The sequence below is a fragment of the Macrotis lagotis genome, chromosome 5, assembly GCF_037893015.1.
Source record: "Macrotis lagotis isolate mMagLag1 chromosome 5, bilby.v1.9.chrom.fasta, whole genome shotgun sequence".
Lineage (NCBI taxonomy): Eukaryota > Metazoa > Chordata > Mammalia > Peramelemorphia > Peramelidae > Macrotis > Macrotis lagotis.
The window spans coordinates 177,611,913-177,624,269 of NC_133662.1; the positions used below are offsets into that span (position 1 = coordinate 177,611,913).

Consider the following 12,357-nt stretch of genomic DNA (forward strand, 5'->3'; position numbering starts at 1 on the left):
CAAGTTTTCAAATAGCTAACTATTTTTGTTAACTTTTTTTTAGTTAAAAGGAAAGATTAAATTTGGTGGGAGGGTGGGAGGGAGGCATATTCAGAAATACCTGTGCTACTGAAGCAAAGTCCATCAGTAAGAGTTTGGGGTTTTTTATTTGTTTATTTTTAAACCTGAATAAATTTTGAACTCTGAACTGAGTGTATATCTTATATTAAAACTGTCCACTAGGAGGAGCTTCCATTCCAAAGGAGATTGGCTAATAGGATTCTTTCCTACTTTTATGTGGATTTTTATTTTGTTAGGATAGTAGGTAAGAAGAATGTTTTGGTTAGTTTGTTCTTTTCTTCCTATCCATAATTAAGTTACTGACTTATGAAATGTGAGTGTATACATAAATCTAAATATTTAAATAGAAGTCTTACTTGGAGGGAATGTTATAGAATGTAATTGTACAACATCTTACCTTGTTCTGAGACTGATCTGCCAGGGCCAAGAGTGGGGCTGAGCAGGACACCCACCCACAATTCTTCCTGGGCATTTCTGTGGCTCTACTCTGGGTTTTCCACAGTCAAATGAAATTGGTGAGACTTGGGGAAAGAAAGAGAGGGCATTTTTGAAAGAGCTTAAGTTGCTATCATTCAGGAATGACTAATAAATAAGAGTAAAAATAAAATGACAGCCAAGTACCACAAACAGCATAGGCACAAACATCCTTGGAAAAGATCCATTGACAATATGGCACCCTGAATTTCCATAGGAATTGACTTCTAACCAAATTAACTGCCTGACCCTAGTGGTGGACTGCCAAACTCCCAATTACTGCTTTTTTATCAGACTCAGTAATGATGGATAAAATTCAGTAATTAATGACATACAGATGTGTGACCTGATTGGTTGCCCACCACAGGTTTTATGACTCTTGTAGATTCTGTCTAAATTGCCCCCCAAATTTTGTGAAAATATAATACTAGAGAATTAAACTTTATTTATTAAAGTAACTTTGTTATTTCATTTTTAGTTTTTTGTGTTTATTTTATATTATTAAAATAATCTTGTGGTGAGAGTAAACATAAACCCCCTCCCTCCCCCAAAAGATAGAGAAACCTCAAGAATAGTGAGAAAGGAAAAAAAGTGTACTTCAGTCTGTGTTCAGATTCCAATGGCTCTGTCTCTGGGATGAGTTGCCTTCTTTATCATAAGTCCACCAGAGAAGTTGCTTCAATGTCTTTTTCTACAGTCACTATGACTAGCTGTATTTCCCTCCATTCTATTCCTCCCCAGTCTTATTTATTCTGTTTATTCTATTCTCTCTCCTTTTACCCTGTCCCTGCTCAGAAATGTGTTGTATTTGAGTACCCTCTCCCATGATATTCCCTCTTCTATCACCTACTCCCCCCATCCCATCCCCCTTATTATCCCATACTTTTCCTCTCATTTTTCTCTAGGGTAAGATATATTCCTGTACCCCATTAAGTGTATATGTTATTTCCTCTCTGAGTCATTTCTGATGAGAATGAAGGCTCACTCATTCCCTTCACCTTCCCCCCCTTCACTCCATTACAAAAGCTTTTTCTTGACTCTTTTATGTGAAATATCTTAACCAATTCTTCCTCTCCTTTCCCATCCTCCCAGTACTTTCCTTTATAACCTACTGACTACATTTTTATACCATACTATACTGTTATATTCAACTCCGTCCTGTGCCTTGTCTATATATATGCTTCTTCTAACTGCTCTTATAAATGAGAAAGTTTATGAGTTATCAGTATCTTCTTCCCATTCAGAAATACAAACAGTTCAACATCATTAAGCTCCTCATTATTAGTCCTTCTTGTCCATCCCTCTATGGTTCACCAAAGTCCTATACTTGGAGTTCAAACTTTCTATTCAGCTCTGGTCAATTCAATAGGAAAGTTTGAAAGTCCCCTGTTTCATTGAAAATCTATCTTTTCCCGTGAAAGAGGATGTTCAGTTTTGCTGGATAGCTGATTCTCAGTTGTAAATCAAGCTTTTCTGCCTTCTGGAATATCATATTCCAAGCTCTATGAGGCCTTAATGTAGAAGCTGCCACATCCTGTGTAATTCTGACTATAGAGCCATGGCAGTGGAATTATTTGTTTCTGGCAGCTTTTAGTATTTTCTTTTTGTCTTAGGAGTTTTGGAATTTGATTATAATATTCCTGGGAGTTTTTCTTTTGGGAATCTCTTTCAGGAGGTGATAGGTAAATTCCCTCAGTTTCTATTTTACCCTCTGCTTCTAGAATCTCAGGGCAATTTTGCTGCATTTTTTCTTGAAAAATGAAGACTAGGCTCATTTCCTGGTCATGATTTTCAGGTAGCCCAATAATTTTTAAATTATGGATCTGTTTTCAAGGTCAGTTATTTTTCCAGTGAAATATTTCACATTTTCTTCTAATTTTTGGTTCTTTTGGTATTATTTTATTGTTTCTTGATTTCTTGCAAAATCTCCAGCTTTCTTTAGTTCCATTCTACATTTGAAGGATTTATTTTCTTCAGAGAGCTTTTTTATCTCCTTTTCCAGCTAGCCAATTCTGCTTTTTAAGGCATTCTTCTCCTCATTCTTCTCCCCTTTTGGGCTGCTTTTTCCATTTGACCTAAACTGGTTTTTATCAAGTTACTTTCTTCAGTATTTTTTGTGTTTCTTTCACCAAGCTGCTGACTTGGTTTTCATGATTTATCTGTATCACTCTCATTTCCCCCCTGCAATTTTTCCTCTTGTTCCCTTAATTGTTTTTTCTAAGTCTTTTTGAGCTCTTCTATTGTCTGAGCCCATTTTCTCTTTCTCTTGGAGGCTTTGAATACAGAAACTTCAACTTTGTCATCTTTTGAGTGTGTATTTTAATCCTCCATCGGACCAAACTAATTTTCTATGGTCAGATTCTTCCTTTTCTGTTGTTTGCTCATTTCCTCATTCTATGACTGATTTACCACACTTCCAAGGCTTTGGTGGGGGGTGGGTTGGGACACCCCACAAGGACCTTAATTCCTACAAGGTCTTAAGAGAGGGTCTAACTGCTCTCTTGCCTGTGCTCTGGTATGTGGACAGGTGCTCCCCTCTGCCCTGGAGCTGTGAAGAGGATCCCTGCTCCTCTATGATGGTGTAGGGTCCCAGACTGCTACGTGGATCTGAGTGTGGGGAAAATAGCAGAATCCTGCCCCAGGAAGAGCAGAGAGACCCTCAGTCTCCCTGACTCCCTTACTATCTGTGGGATGGGTGTTCTGGAAGTACTAGGTGGCTCCACCTGAGGCTGGCACTCTGCTCTAAGTTCACTCTAGTACTGCAGAGTTCTCTCTCACCACCCCTTCAAGCTGTTGCCAGTGATCCCTGAGCCAAGAGGTCTGGAAACTGCCCCTTCTGCCATGGACCCAGGTGACCCTAGGGACCCAGGCACCCCACAGGCTGTTCCTGGAAGGCTAGAGCTGGTTTTCTCTAGCCCAGTTGTGCTGAGGTTCTTTCTAAACCCCAGTCCTGGTGAAATATACCTTTTCTGTGGATCTTCTAAGTTGCCTTGGGCTGGGAAATTGCATCACTCAGTCTTTCTGTGGGTTAAAATTTTGGCTAGTCATAATTTGACGGAATTTGAGGGACCAGTTCCTGGAAATTCTTGCCTTCATGCAGCCATCTTGGCTCTGCCCCCCTCATTTTTAGTTTAATGAAATTGAGGTTAACGGGGGAGAGTCTAACCCCAAGAAATGGAGGTCAAGTCATGGCCAGGAGACCCAAGATGAGTCCAGCAGAGTTGACCACATTAGCCAAAAGTGCAAGGGGCCTTGCCTGGCCTAAAGGGCTAATTCAGGAGATGGAAAGAAATGTAGGTAAAAATGAAATTGAATAGAAGGAGGATAGGAGGTTGGATTGTAATTGGGAAAGATTGTGCAGTGAAAGATCTACCAAATTAATCAAAAACTCGTCTTTTAAATATAAATATTTTTCCAGTGATGCTGTATGATTGGTTGTAATGAAATGTTTTTAATTCCAAAGAATAAAATCCATAGGGTAGAGAAGTACATGGTCAGCATAGACAGCCCAGAATATTGTAGACCATTCTATAATACATAAATGACAATTCATTCCAAAGAAAAATTGCACAGAAATTTCAGAAAGAATATTATCAGGAGTGTTACAATTAAGAAAAGAAGTGAGCTGTTCATGTTGTGAGAGTTCATATACTCCAATGGTCTCCATACGATGCTAAGATGCCTAAAAGAGGACTCACAATATATTAGGTAGCCCATCCGGTGGAGATTCTTGTCATTTGACAAAATGACATTCAAGAACTCATAAAGGAAGTAAAGAAATTAATATGTAAAAATATAGTGTTCAAATTAATGATTGAACAAAGGTTAGAGAAGATAGCAGAAAGCCTAGCAAGCATCTAAACAGCCAGGTCACTGAACTTCTGGAAACAGATGAGTCTTAAATCTTTGTTTACATGAAGAAGTATTGAGATGAAGAATGATGGAAGCCTCCCAAAGGACTTTGCAAACCCTTTTCTCAACCTATAATTTTTTGAATACAAAACCTCTGTCAAGTCACCCTTCTCCTCTTGGACCTGGAAGCAGACAGCTCTTGTATTCTTTCAATCACTGTTTCTTTTCCATCTCTGGAAGAGAATCTTGATTTATTATATCAAGAGGATTTGACCTAGATGTATATTTTTGTATATGTGTCCAAAGAAATGTAAATCAGGAGGTGAGGTCATGTTTCATCTGAGTTCTCTAGAATTGCTCTTTTCCTTGTGTTTAAAGTGAGAGGGTTGGATTAAATACTTTTGAAAGTTCCTTCCACTCATGGACTTGTGATTTTAAAAAAATACGTACAATATTCTTGTTGTTTGACAAGATTTGGCTATCTTACACAAAAACTTGAAAATGTGACTAGGAAATTATTCTTACATCTCTCAAGGGTTTTAAGAAATAAGAGAAAAATGATGAAAGTTAATTACCACACTGGGGTATGTCACAGTAATCAAAGAGCTTTTTAGGATTTGTTGTATAACACCAAGGACCATTGGGGTCACCATCAGGATTACGGCAGTACTGAAAGAAAAAAATAGAGACATAATACTTTAATATTAATGAGGATCTATAGGACTTGACACTTGGGGAATGGTTGGTTATTGGGAAATAGGAGACACAAGCTTGTGAGAAGGGGAAGCAGAGTAAAGCCCTAGTGACCTGGCATTGCCATGAATTCTCTTCAGTAATATTTCTCCAGTTAAGGACTGTTTCCTTGTGGGCTCAGAGGTCATAGGATTTAGAAGTGGAAAGGAGCACATTAAAGAACTTTTTACTTGAGGAAATTGAGTCCTGAAGAGGCAAAATGATACTAAATAACATCTTGGAAGTCCCCCTGTTCTCTCCTACCCTACAGTTATACCCCCTATCCTTTAAGGAAGGTGTGAGACTTTGGCAAAATCACATTGGTAATAAGGTTCTTGGGGAGCTTACCTCCCAATCCCATCTAAACAGAATAAAATAAAGGACAAATATTATATGGCACATGTGAAAGTACTCTAGAACTCACATCAGATCTAAGTTTGAATCTTGGATTCACCATCAACATGACCTTGTGTTTTGTCCCTCTGGACCTCTGTGTTCTTCATCTCTTATTTTATTTTTATTAAATATTATTTTTAATTAGCAAAAATATACCTCTCTCCCTCCCAACCTACCTGCCCATATTGAAAAGGAAAGAAAACAAAGCCCATGTAACAAAGCTATAGTTAAGTAAAACAAATTACCATATTGATCACATTCTAAGAAATGTAAATCACATTTTGTATTCTGACTTCATCATCATCAGAAGGTGAGGATCATATTTCATCATGAGTCCTCTAGAATTGTCATTTCCTCATGTTTAAAATGAGAGGGTTGGATAAATACTTTTTAAAGTTCTTTCCAATTGTAAACTTATAATTTTAAAAAAATAAGTAGACCTCTTTGAGGTGTGAATCATAAAGAAACTAAAATCTTCCATTCCCCAGGGAATATATCCCTGGTAATATTTTGTATGCCCATGTATTTGAACTACTAGTTGCCTCATTCTCTATCTCAAGCTTTCAAATAGAAGGCTCAGTCTTAACTGAACAATCCTTCTTTTTTACAGGAATTGAGTTGTTAATTAAAGCATATGCTTTAGAAGGGTTTTCTTTTCTTTTGTGGGATGGAGGTGGGAAAGAGATAAAATAAATATTCACTAATTTTACAAAGAATTTTTAAAAGAAGAAAAGAAATTCTGTAAGCAATAAAAAAAAACTTATTATAATGAATACCAGGGCTGCTTACATTTTTTTCCAGACCTGCCCTTGGATAAGTCTGTGGAGTAAAAATAGAATGTGGGTGAGGCTCCTGAGCAGTCCAGGCCTGGCACAAGGTGCCCGCAGCTGTGGTTGATCTCTTGCCCCGATAGTCCTTACCACTTCCAAACATACAGTCTGCATAAGAAAGGAAGAAAATGTGTTGTAGTATACTTTCCATAATGATTGAAAAGTTTATGTCAGATGATAGGCTAAATAGTCACATACTCTGATAAACTCTGAACAAGAAATATTGATTTATATTTGTTATTTTAATAAATCATTGAAAGAACTTATTGGCTTAGAAACTGAAGATAAAATAACAGTTTATAGAATTCCACAGAATAGTGACATATTGGAAAGAACACCAGGGCTTGATTTCAAGCTGAAGACCATGGAGTATTGTATTTCTGCTGAGTCATTTCAGACACACCTTTAGGTTTTCTTGGCAGATATTGGAATGGTTTGCCATAGAGATGAGAAACTGAGGTAAAGAGGATTAAGTGACTTGCTTAGGGTCACACAGCTAAAAAAAATGAGGCATTTTTGTTTGATTGGAAGAGAATACTTGAATAGATTTTTAAATCATTGGAGAGAACTTCAAGAAAAAGGTATATCATGAGAAAATTGTTTTGGCAGTTGAGTAAAGAATAGATTGAAGTTGAGAGACATGAGGCAAGGGATACCAAATAGTTGGCTATTGTACTAAACCAGGAAAGAAGTGATAAGAACCTGGATCATCATGATCATATGGGGTCAGAGTCTAGATTCTGAGGAAGCCAATTAAAATGACCCTGACTTCCTTCTTTGAGAACTATCAAGAAAGTATTTTCAATTTATTTTAATCTGAAGCCTTTGGGTTTAAATGAACAAGAAATTTATTCTAGTCTTTGACTATCAATTCCAATTCAATGTCATGCTCCCCTTTCTCTATATCAGCCCAGAAAAGATTCCACTCTGAAGTAATGTGGGAGTGATTGGACATGGGTAAGGAGTCCTAGAAAGATTTTTTTTTAATTTCTTCAACTAATGGAAGCATATTTTGAGTTCCCCATGTTGACCAGTTGGGAAGCAGAATCCTTGATAGGAGTGGTCAAAAAAAGAATTGAATAACTTTAGGAAAGTGATTCTCTAAAGTCACACTGAAAGTTTTGATTATTCTGTTTGATGAAGCAAATGGTTATCTGAGCTTTCCTCGACTTCTATAGCTATGTTTTATCTAGTTGTAGAATTTTTTTCTATTGTTTTGAGAATACCATAAATTGCAGTCAGAAAATGATGAGAAAGAAAGAAATTTTCAGCCTTGAAGGTGTCCGTCTTTGGTTCTCTATCTCTAAGTGGAAATGTTTAGAATGGAAAATATAATTTTATTACAGTAATTAAAATTATTTCTAGCAAACTTGTATAGTCAATTAGAACCTGGGTCAATTAGCTCCTATTCCTATGCTGTTCTTGTCATGGTAATGATGAAGTGGAATGGGCTTAGAGTTAGAAGACATGGTATAGTCTACCTTCTCAGTCACAAAACTGTATGACTGTGGGCAAGTCACTCACTTACTTTCTCTGAGACTTGGTTTTCCCTTTTGTTGAAGAAAGATACTACTACTACTACTACTACTAATAATAATAATAATAATAATAATGATAATGATAATTCCATTACCTAAATGAGGTTTCTGAACTTGAGCAGACTTTGAGAGATAATGGAGGATATAAAGGTCTTTAGGGTCACAAAGAGTCAGACATAACTGAATGACTGACCAACACCTAGACAGCGTTGTAAGTGTGTATTTGTGAATTGTAACAACATGATTGCTTTGGCTGGGAATTACCAGTGAGGATGTTGCTTCTACAAATGCAGGTCAGCAGAAGTTCTTCAACTTTTAGCCATAGAGAGTTGCCTCTTTGGAGGTCTGCAAGCAAAGCCTGGATGACCACTGGGTAATATTAATACCGGGGATTCCTTCATATATGAGTTGCACTCATGACCCTAACTAGGGGTCCTTTCCAACCCTTAAAATCTGTGATTCTGTAAGCTGTTGCACCAAACCCTTTCCCCAGTGTTTTATGCTTTTTATTAATTTAATATTTTATTTTCCTCCAGTTCCATATAAAAACTATTTAACATTCTTTTTTAAAACTAGATCTTAGAAATTTTTAATTAAATTTAATTCTTTCTCTGAGTTCATATACAAGAACTAATCAAATAATGAAATTTCATGAATACCTCTTAGTGTGTGTTTCAATGTCTATTGTGCTTATTCCAAGGACAAATGATTCAATATTTAGATTGCTAATAAAAACTCTTTCATTGACTTGATATTTTTACCTAGCAATATTCAATCAATCCACTGTTTAGATAGTTTTGAATGGTTCTTAAGATTTTAATTACCTTCCCCAACTTTTACTACCCCATTCTCAACCACCACAGCTCACCAATACAATAGAATTCAAAAAGAGTAGTTTCTGTATAAAAATCCAGAGAATACAATAACAATAGTAATAATTCACATTTATATTGCTTTTCAGTTTACAAAACAGGGCAACTCATAGGTTAAGTGACTATTTAAGAGTCATTTCACTACCAAATGGCAGAGACAGAAATTGAACTCAGTTTGTGCTTTAAATTCCAGTATTCTTTTCAATATACTCTACTCCCTCTCAGAAAACCATTAAGATCATGCAAGTTTAGAGTTTAAAGAACTTTTGAGATCATAGATTTAGAAATGGAAGGAACTTGAGAAAAGGAAAGAACTTGAGAAAATCTGACACTAGCAGCTAGGCAACATAGTCAACAGAATGATTAGCCTGAAGTCAGGAAGACCAGAGTTCAAATGTAACCTATGATACTGACTAGCACTGTGACCCTTAAGCAAATCCTGTTTGCCTCAGTTCCCTCATCTGTAAAATTGGGATAATAATCATCCCAGGATTGTTGTGAGGATAAAATAAGATAATAATTATAAAGGGCTTGGGACAGTTGCTATATAATGCTAGTTATTAATTGTTATATTATTATTATTATTATTAAATCTAGCTCAACCTTCTCACTTTACAGTGGTAAAATTAAAGACTCTAAAGGGAACCTGATTTGCCTATGATAATTTCAAGATAAGTAACATCTGCAATTCAAATTTTAGATCCCTTGAAGGAAATTATCAGGAAAAACCTGTTCAAATCTTCTAAAACAAGAAGATAATTTAGCTAGTGAAAGAATACATTGAACACCCCAGGATAAAAACTCCAAGAGCTGTCTTTTATGGCCAAATTTGAGAATTCTCAAATAAAGGAGAAAATCTGTAAGCAGCAAAAAAGAATCAATTTAAATATAAATGAAACACAATCAGACTCATACGGGATCTATCAGCATCAACATTGAAAGACCAGAGGACTTGAAATACCATATATCAGAGGGCAAAGGACCTGGGATTATAACCAAGAATTTACTACCCTGCAAAATTCAGCATATATTGTCAGGGAAAAAGACAGATATTCAATGAAATAGAGGACTTCCAAATTTCCTGACAAAAAGACCAGAACTGAACAGAGAATTCATTCACTAAATACATTACTCAAGGGATGCATAAAAAGGTAAATGAAAAGGGGAAGGAAAACACAAAACAGAACAAAACAAATGTGAATCAAGACCATCAAATTGCATCCAACCCTAAAAGGGAAGATATAACACTTGTAACTCTTGAGAATTGTATTTCCCTTAATATACTTAAAGGGTTGGATATAATTGAAGAGATTGGATTTAGTAGAATATGGGTATGGTTGGGTCTTGTCTCTCCATTGAAGAGGACCAAGATGTCATCACTATGTTTGAGACAAAAAGCCCTGATGAAAAGCAGAGGTGTTTACTCTAAATTTGTGTCTCAGTTTCCTTTGATGTACATTAATTCTGCTGTGCTCACAAAGCTTAGCACTTTCTCTGATGAGGGAATCATAAGCTGGGTGATCCTGAATCAGTACCTCCCATACCTTACAATCAATTGTAAAGTTCTTAAGGGACACCTTCAGAGCATCCCAGTATTTAGAGCACTTTGAGATTCTATAGTTAATTAAATCATGATTGGACTTAATCCATACTTGAGTGGAAGGTGGGAAGGCGGGAAGTGTGAGAGAAAGTATGTTTTGGAGGAGAATACAAATGGTTCATGAAGTGATTTGGCTTTGGATGATACTTTGGCTCATGAAGATTGTGCCCTGGAAGGTACTTGAAAAGGGAGTAAGGCAAAAATGATTATATTTTGATGTATTTCAAGACTCTTGATAAGTGTACTTCTAATGAGACAGAAGAGGAGTGGCAAAGAAGACTTTGAGGCAATGCTGCTAATCAAATAATGAATCTGTGATGGTACTTTAATAGTACATTGAGCTTATCAAGCAACCAGTTAATCAAGCTGTGATCAAGGATACCTGATTAATAGTATTTGATTGATAAATAATACAGATGAAGAGGCACAAAGATGTATAATTTTAGAGGGAAAGAAGAGAGGGTATGAACACTGAGTAAATTCTATTCAACAGATTTGACCCAGAGAGGGAGTAAGATACATTCCCACTTGGGTTTAAAAATCTATCCTACTCTACTCTATAGGGAAAGGGAGATGGGGGAAGGGAAAGATAAGAGAAGAAGGGACTCATAAAAGGAAATGTGAAGGTAAATGTGAAAATAAACTGAAAGTTAAAAATTAAAAGAAAAGTCAAAGGGGAAAGGAAGTAGAATTTTAGTGAGGAGGAATAAGAGGAAAGGAAAGAGAAAAATATAAATGGGGAAATACAGCATGGAGGGAAATACAGAATTAGTTATCTTAACTATAAATGTGAATGGGATGAACTATTGTATAAGACGGGAGCAGATAGTAGAATAGATTAAAACCCAGAATCCTACAATATGTTGTTTACAAGAAACACATTTGAAGCAGAGTGGCACACACAGGGTAAAGGTAAAAGAATGGAGCAAAATATATTATGCTATGACTGAAATAAAAAAATCAAGGGTAGCTATCCTCATCTCAAATAAAGTGAAAGCAAAAATCAATTTCATTAAAAGAGTTAAGGAATGAAGCTACATCTTCTTAAAAGGTGCCATAGGTGATGAAGTTATATCATTATTAGACATGTGTGCACTTAATGGTATAGCATCCGAATTCCTAGAGGAAAAGCTGAGTGAATTACAGGGAGATATGCATAGCAAAACTTTAATAATGGAGGACTTCAACCTTCCTCTCTCAGAACTAGATAAATCTAGCCACAAAATAAACAAGAAAGAAATTGAGAAGGTGAACTTAGATGTGATAGACCTCTGGAGAAAACTTAATGGGGATAGAAAAGAAGTTATCTTTTTCTCTGCAGTACATGGCACCTATATGACAACTGACTATGTACTAGGGCATAAAAATATTTTAATCAAATGCAGAAAGGCAGCAGTAATAAATGCATACTTCTCAGATCATGATGCAATAAAATTACATGTAATAAAAGGTCATGGAAAGATAAACCAAAAATAAATTGGAAACTAAATAATTTAATTTTAAATAACGAGTGGCTCAAACAGCAATCATATAAATAATTAATAATTGTATCCAAGAAAATTATAATAATGATGCATCATTCCAAAATTTATGGGATGTAGTCAAGGCAGTTTTGAAGGCAGTTTATATTTCTAAATGCTTATATGAATAAAATAGAGAAAGAGGAGATCAATGAATTGGGAATGTAACTAAAAAAGCTAGAATAAGAACAAATTAAATACCAAATTAGAAATTCTGAAAATCAAGGGAGAGATTAATAAAATTGAAAACAAGAAAACCATTGATCTCATAAAGAAAACTAAGAGTTGATTTTATGAAAAAGCCAATAAACTAGATAAACTTTAGACTACTCTGATTTTTTAAAAAGGAAGAAGAAAAGAAGAAAATACCAATATCAAAAATGAAAAGGGTGAACTAAATACCAATGAAGAAGAAATTAAAGACATAATTTGGAGCTACTTTGTGGAACTGTATGCCAATAAATTTGAGTGAAATGGATGAAT

General features: G+C 35.7%; 1 protein-coding gene across 1 annotated transcript in view; it reads right to left on the reverse strand.

Moving 5' to 3' along the window:
- Positions 1 to 12,357, reverse strand: part of PLG (plasminogen) — a 69,575-nt gene that overhangs the window by 10,728 nt on the left and 46,490 nt on the right. Inside the window, exons 12-14 of the mRNA XM_074187974.1 lie at positions 6,304 to 6,452; positions 4,962 to 5,055; positions 458 to 581 (exon numbers count right to left, since the gene is read on the reverse strand). Of these exons, the coding sequence (XP_074044075.1) occupies positions 458 to 581; positions 4,962 to 5,055; positions 6,304 to 6,452 (367 nt within the window). The remainder of the gene's footprint in view (positions 1 to 457; positions 582 to 4,961; positions 5,056 to 6,303; positions 6,453 to 12,357) is intronic.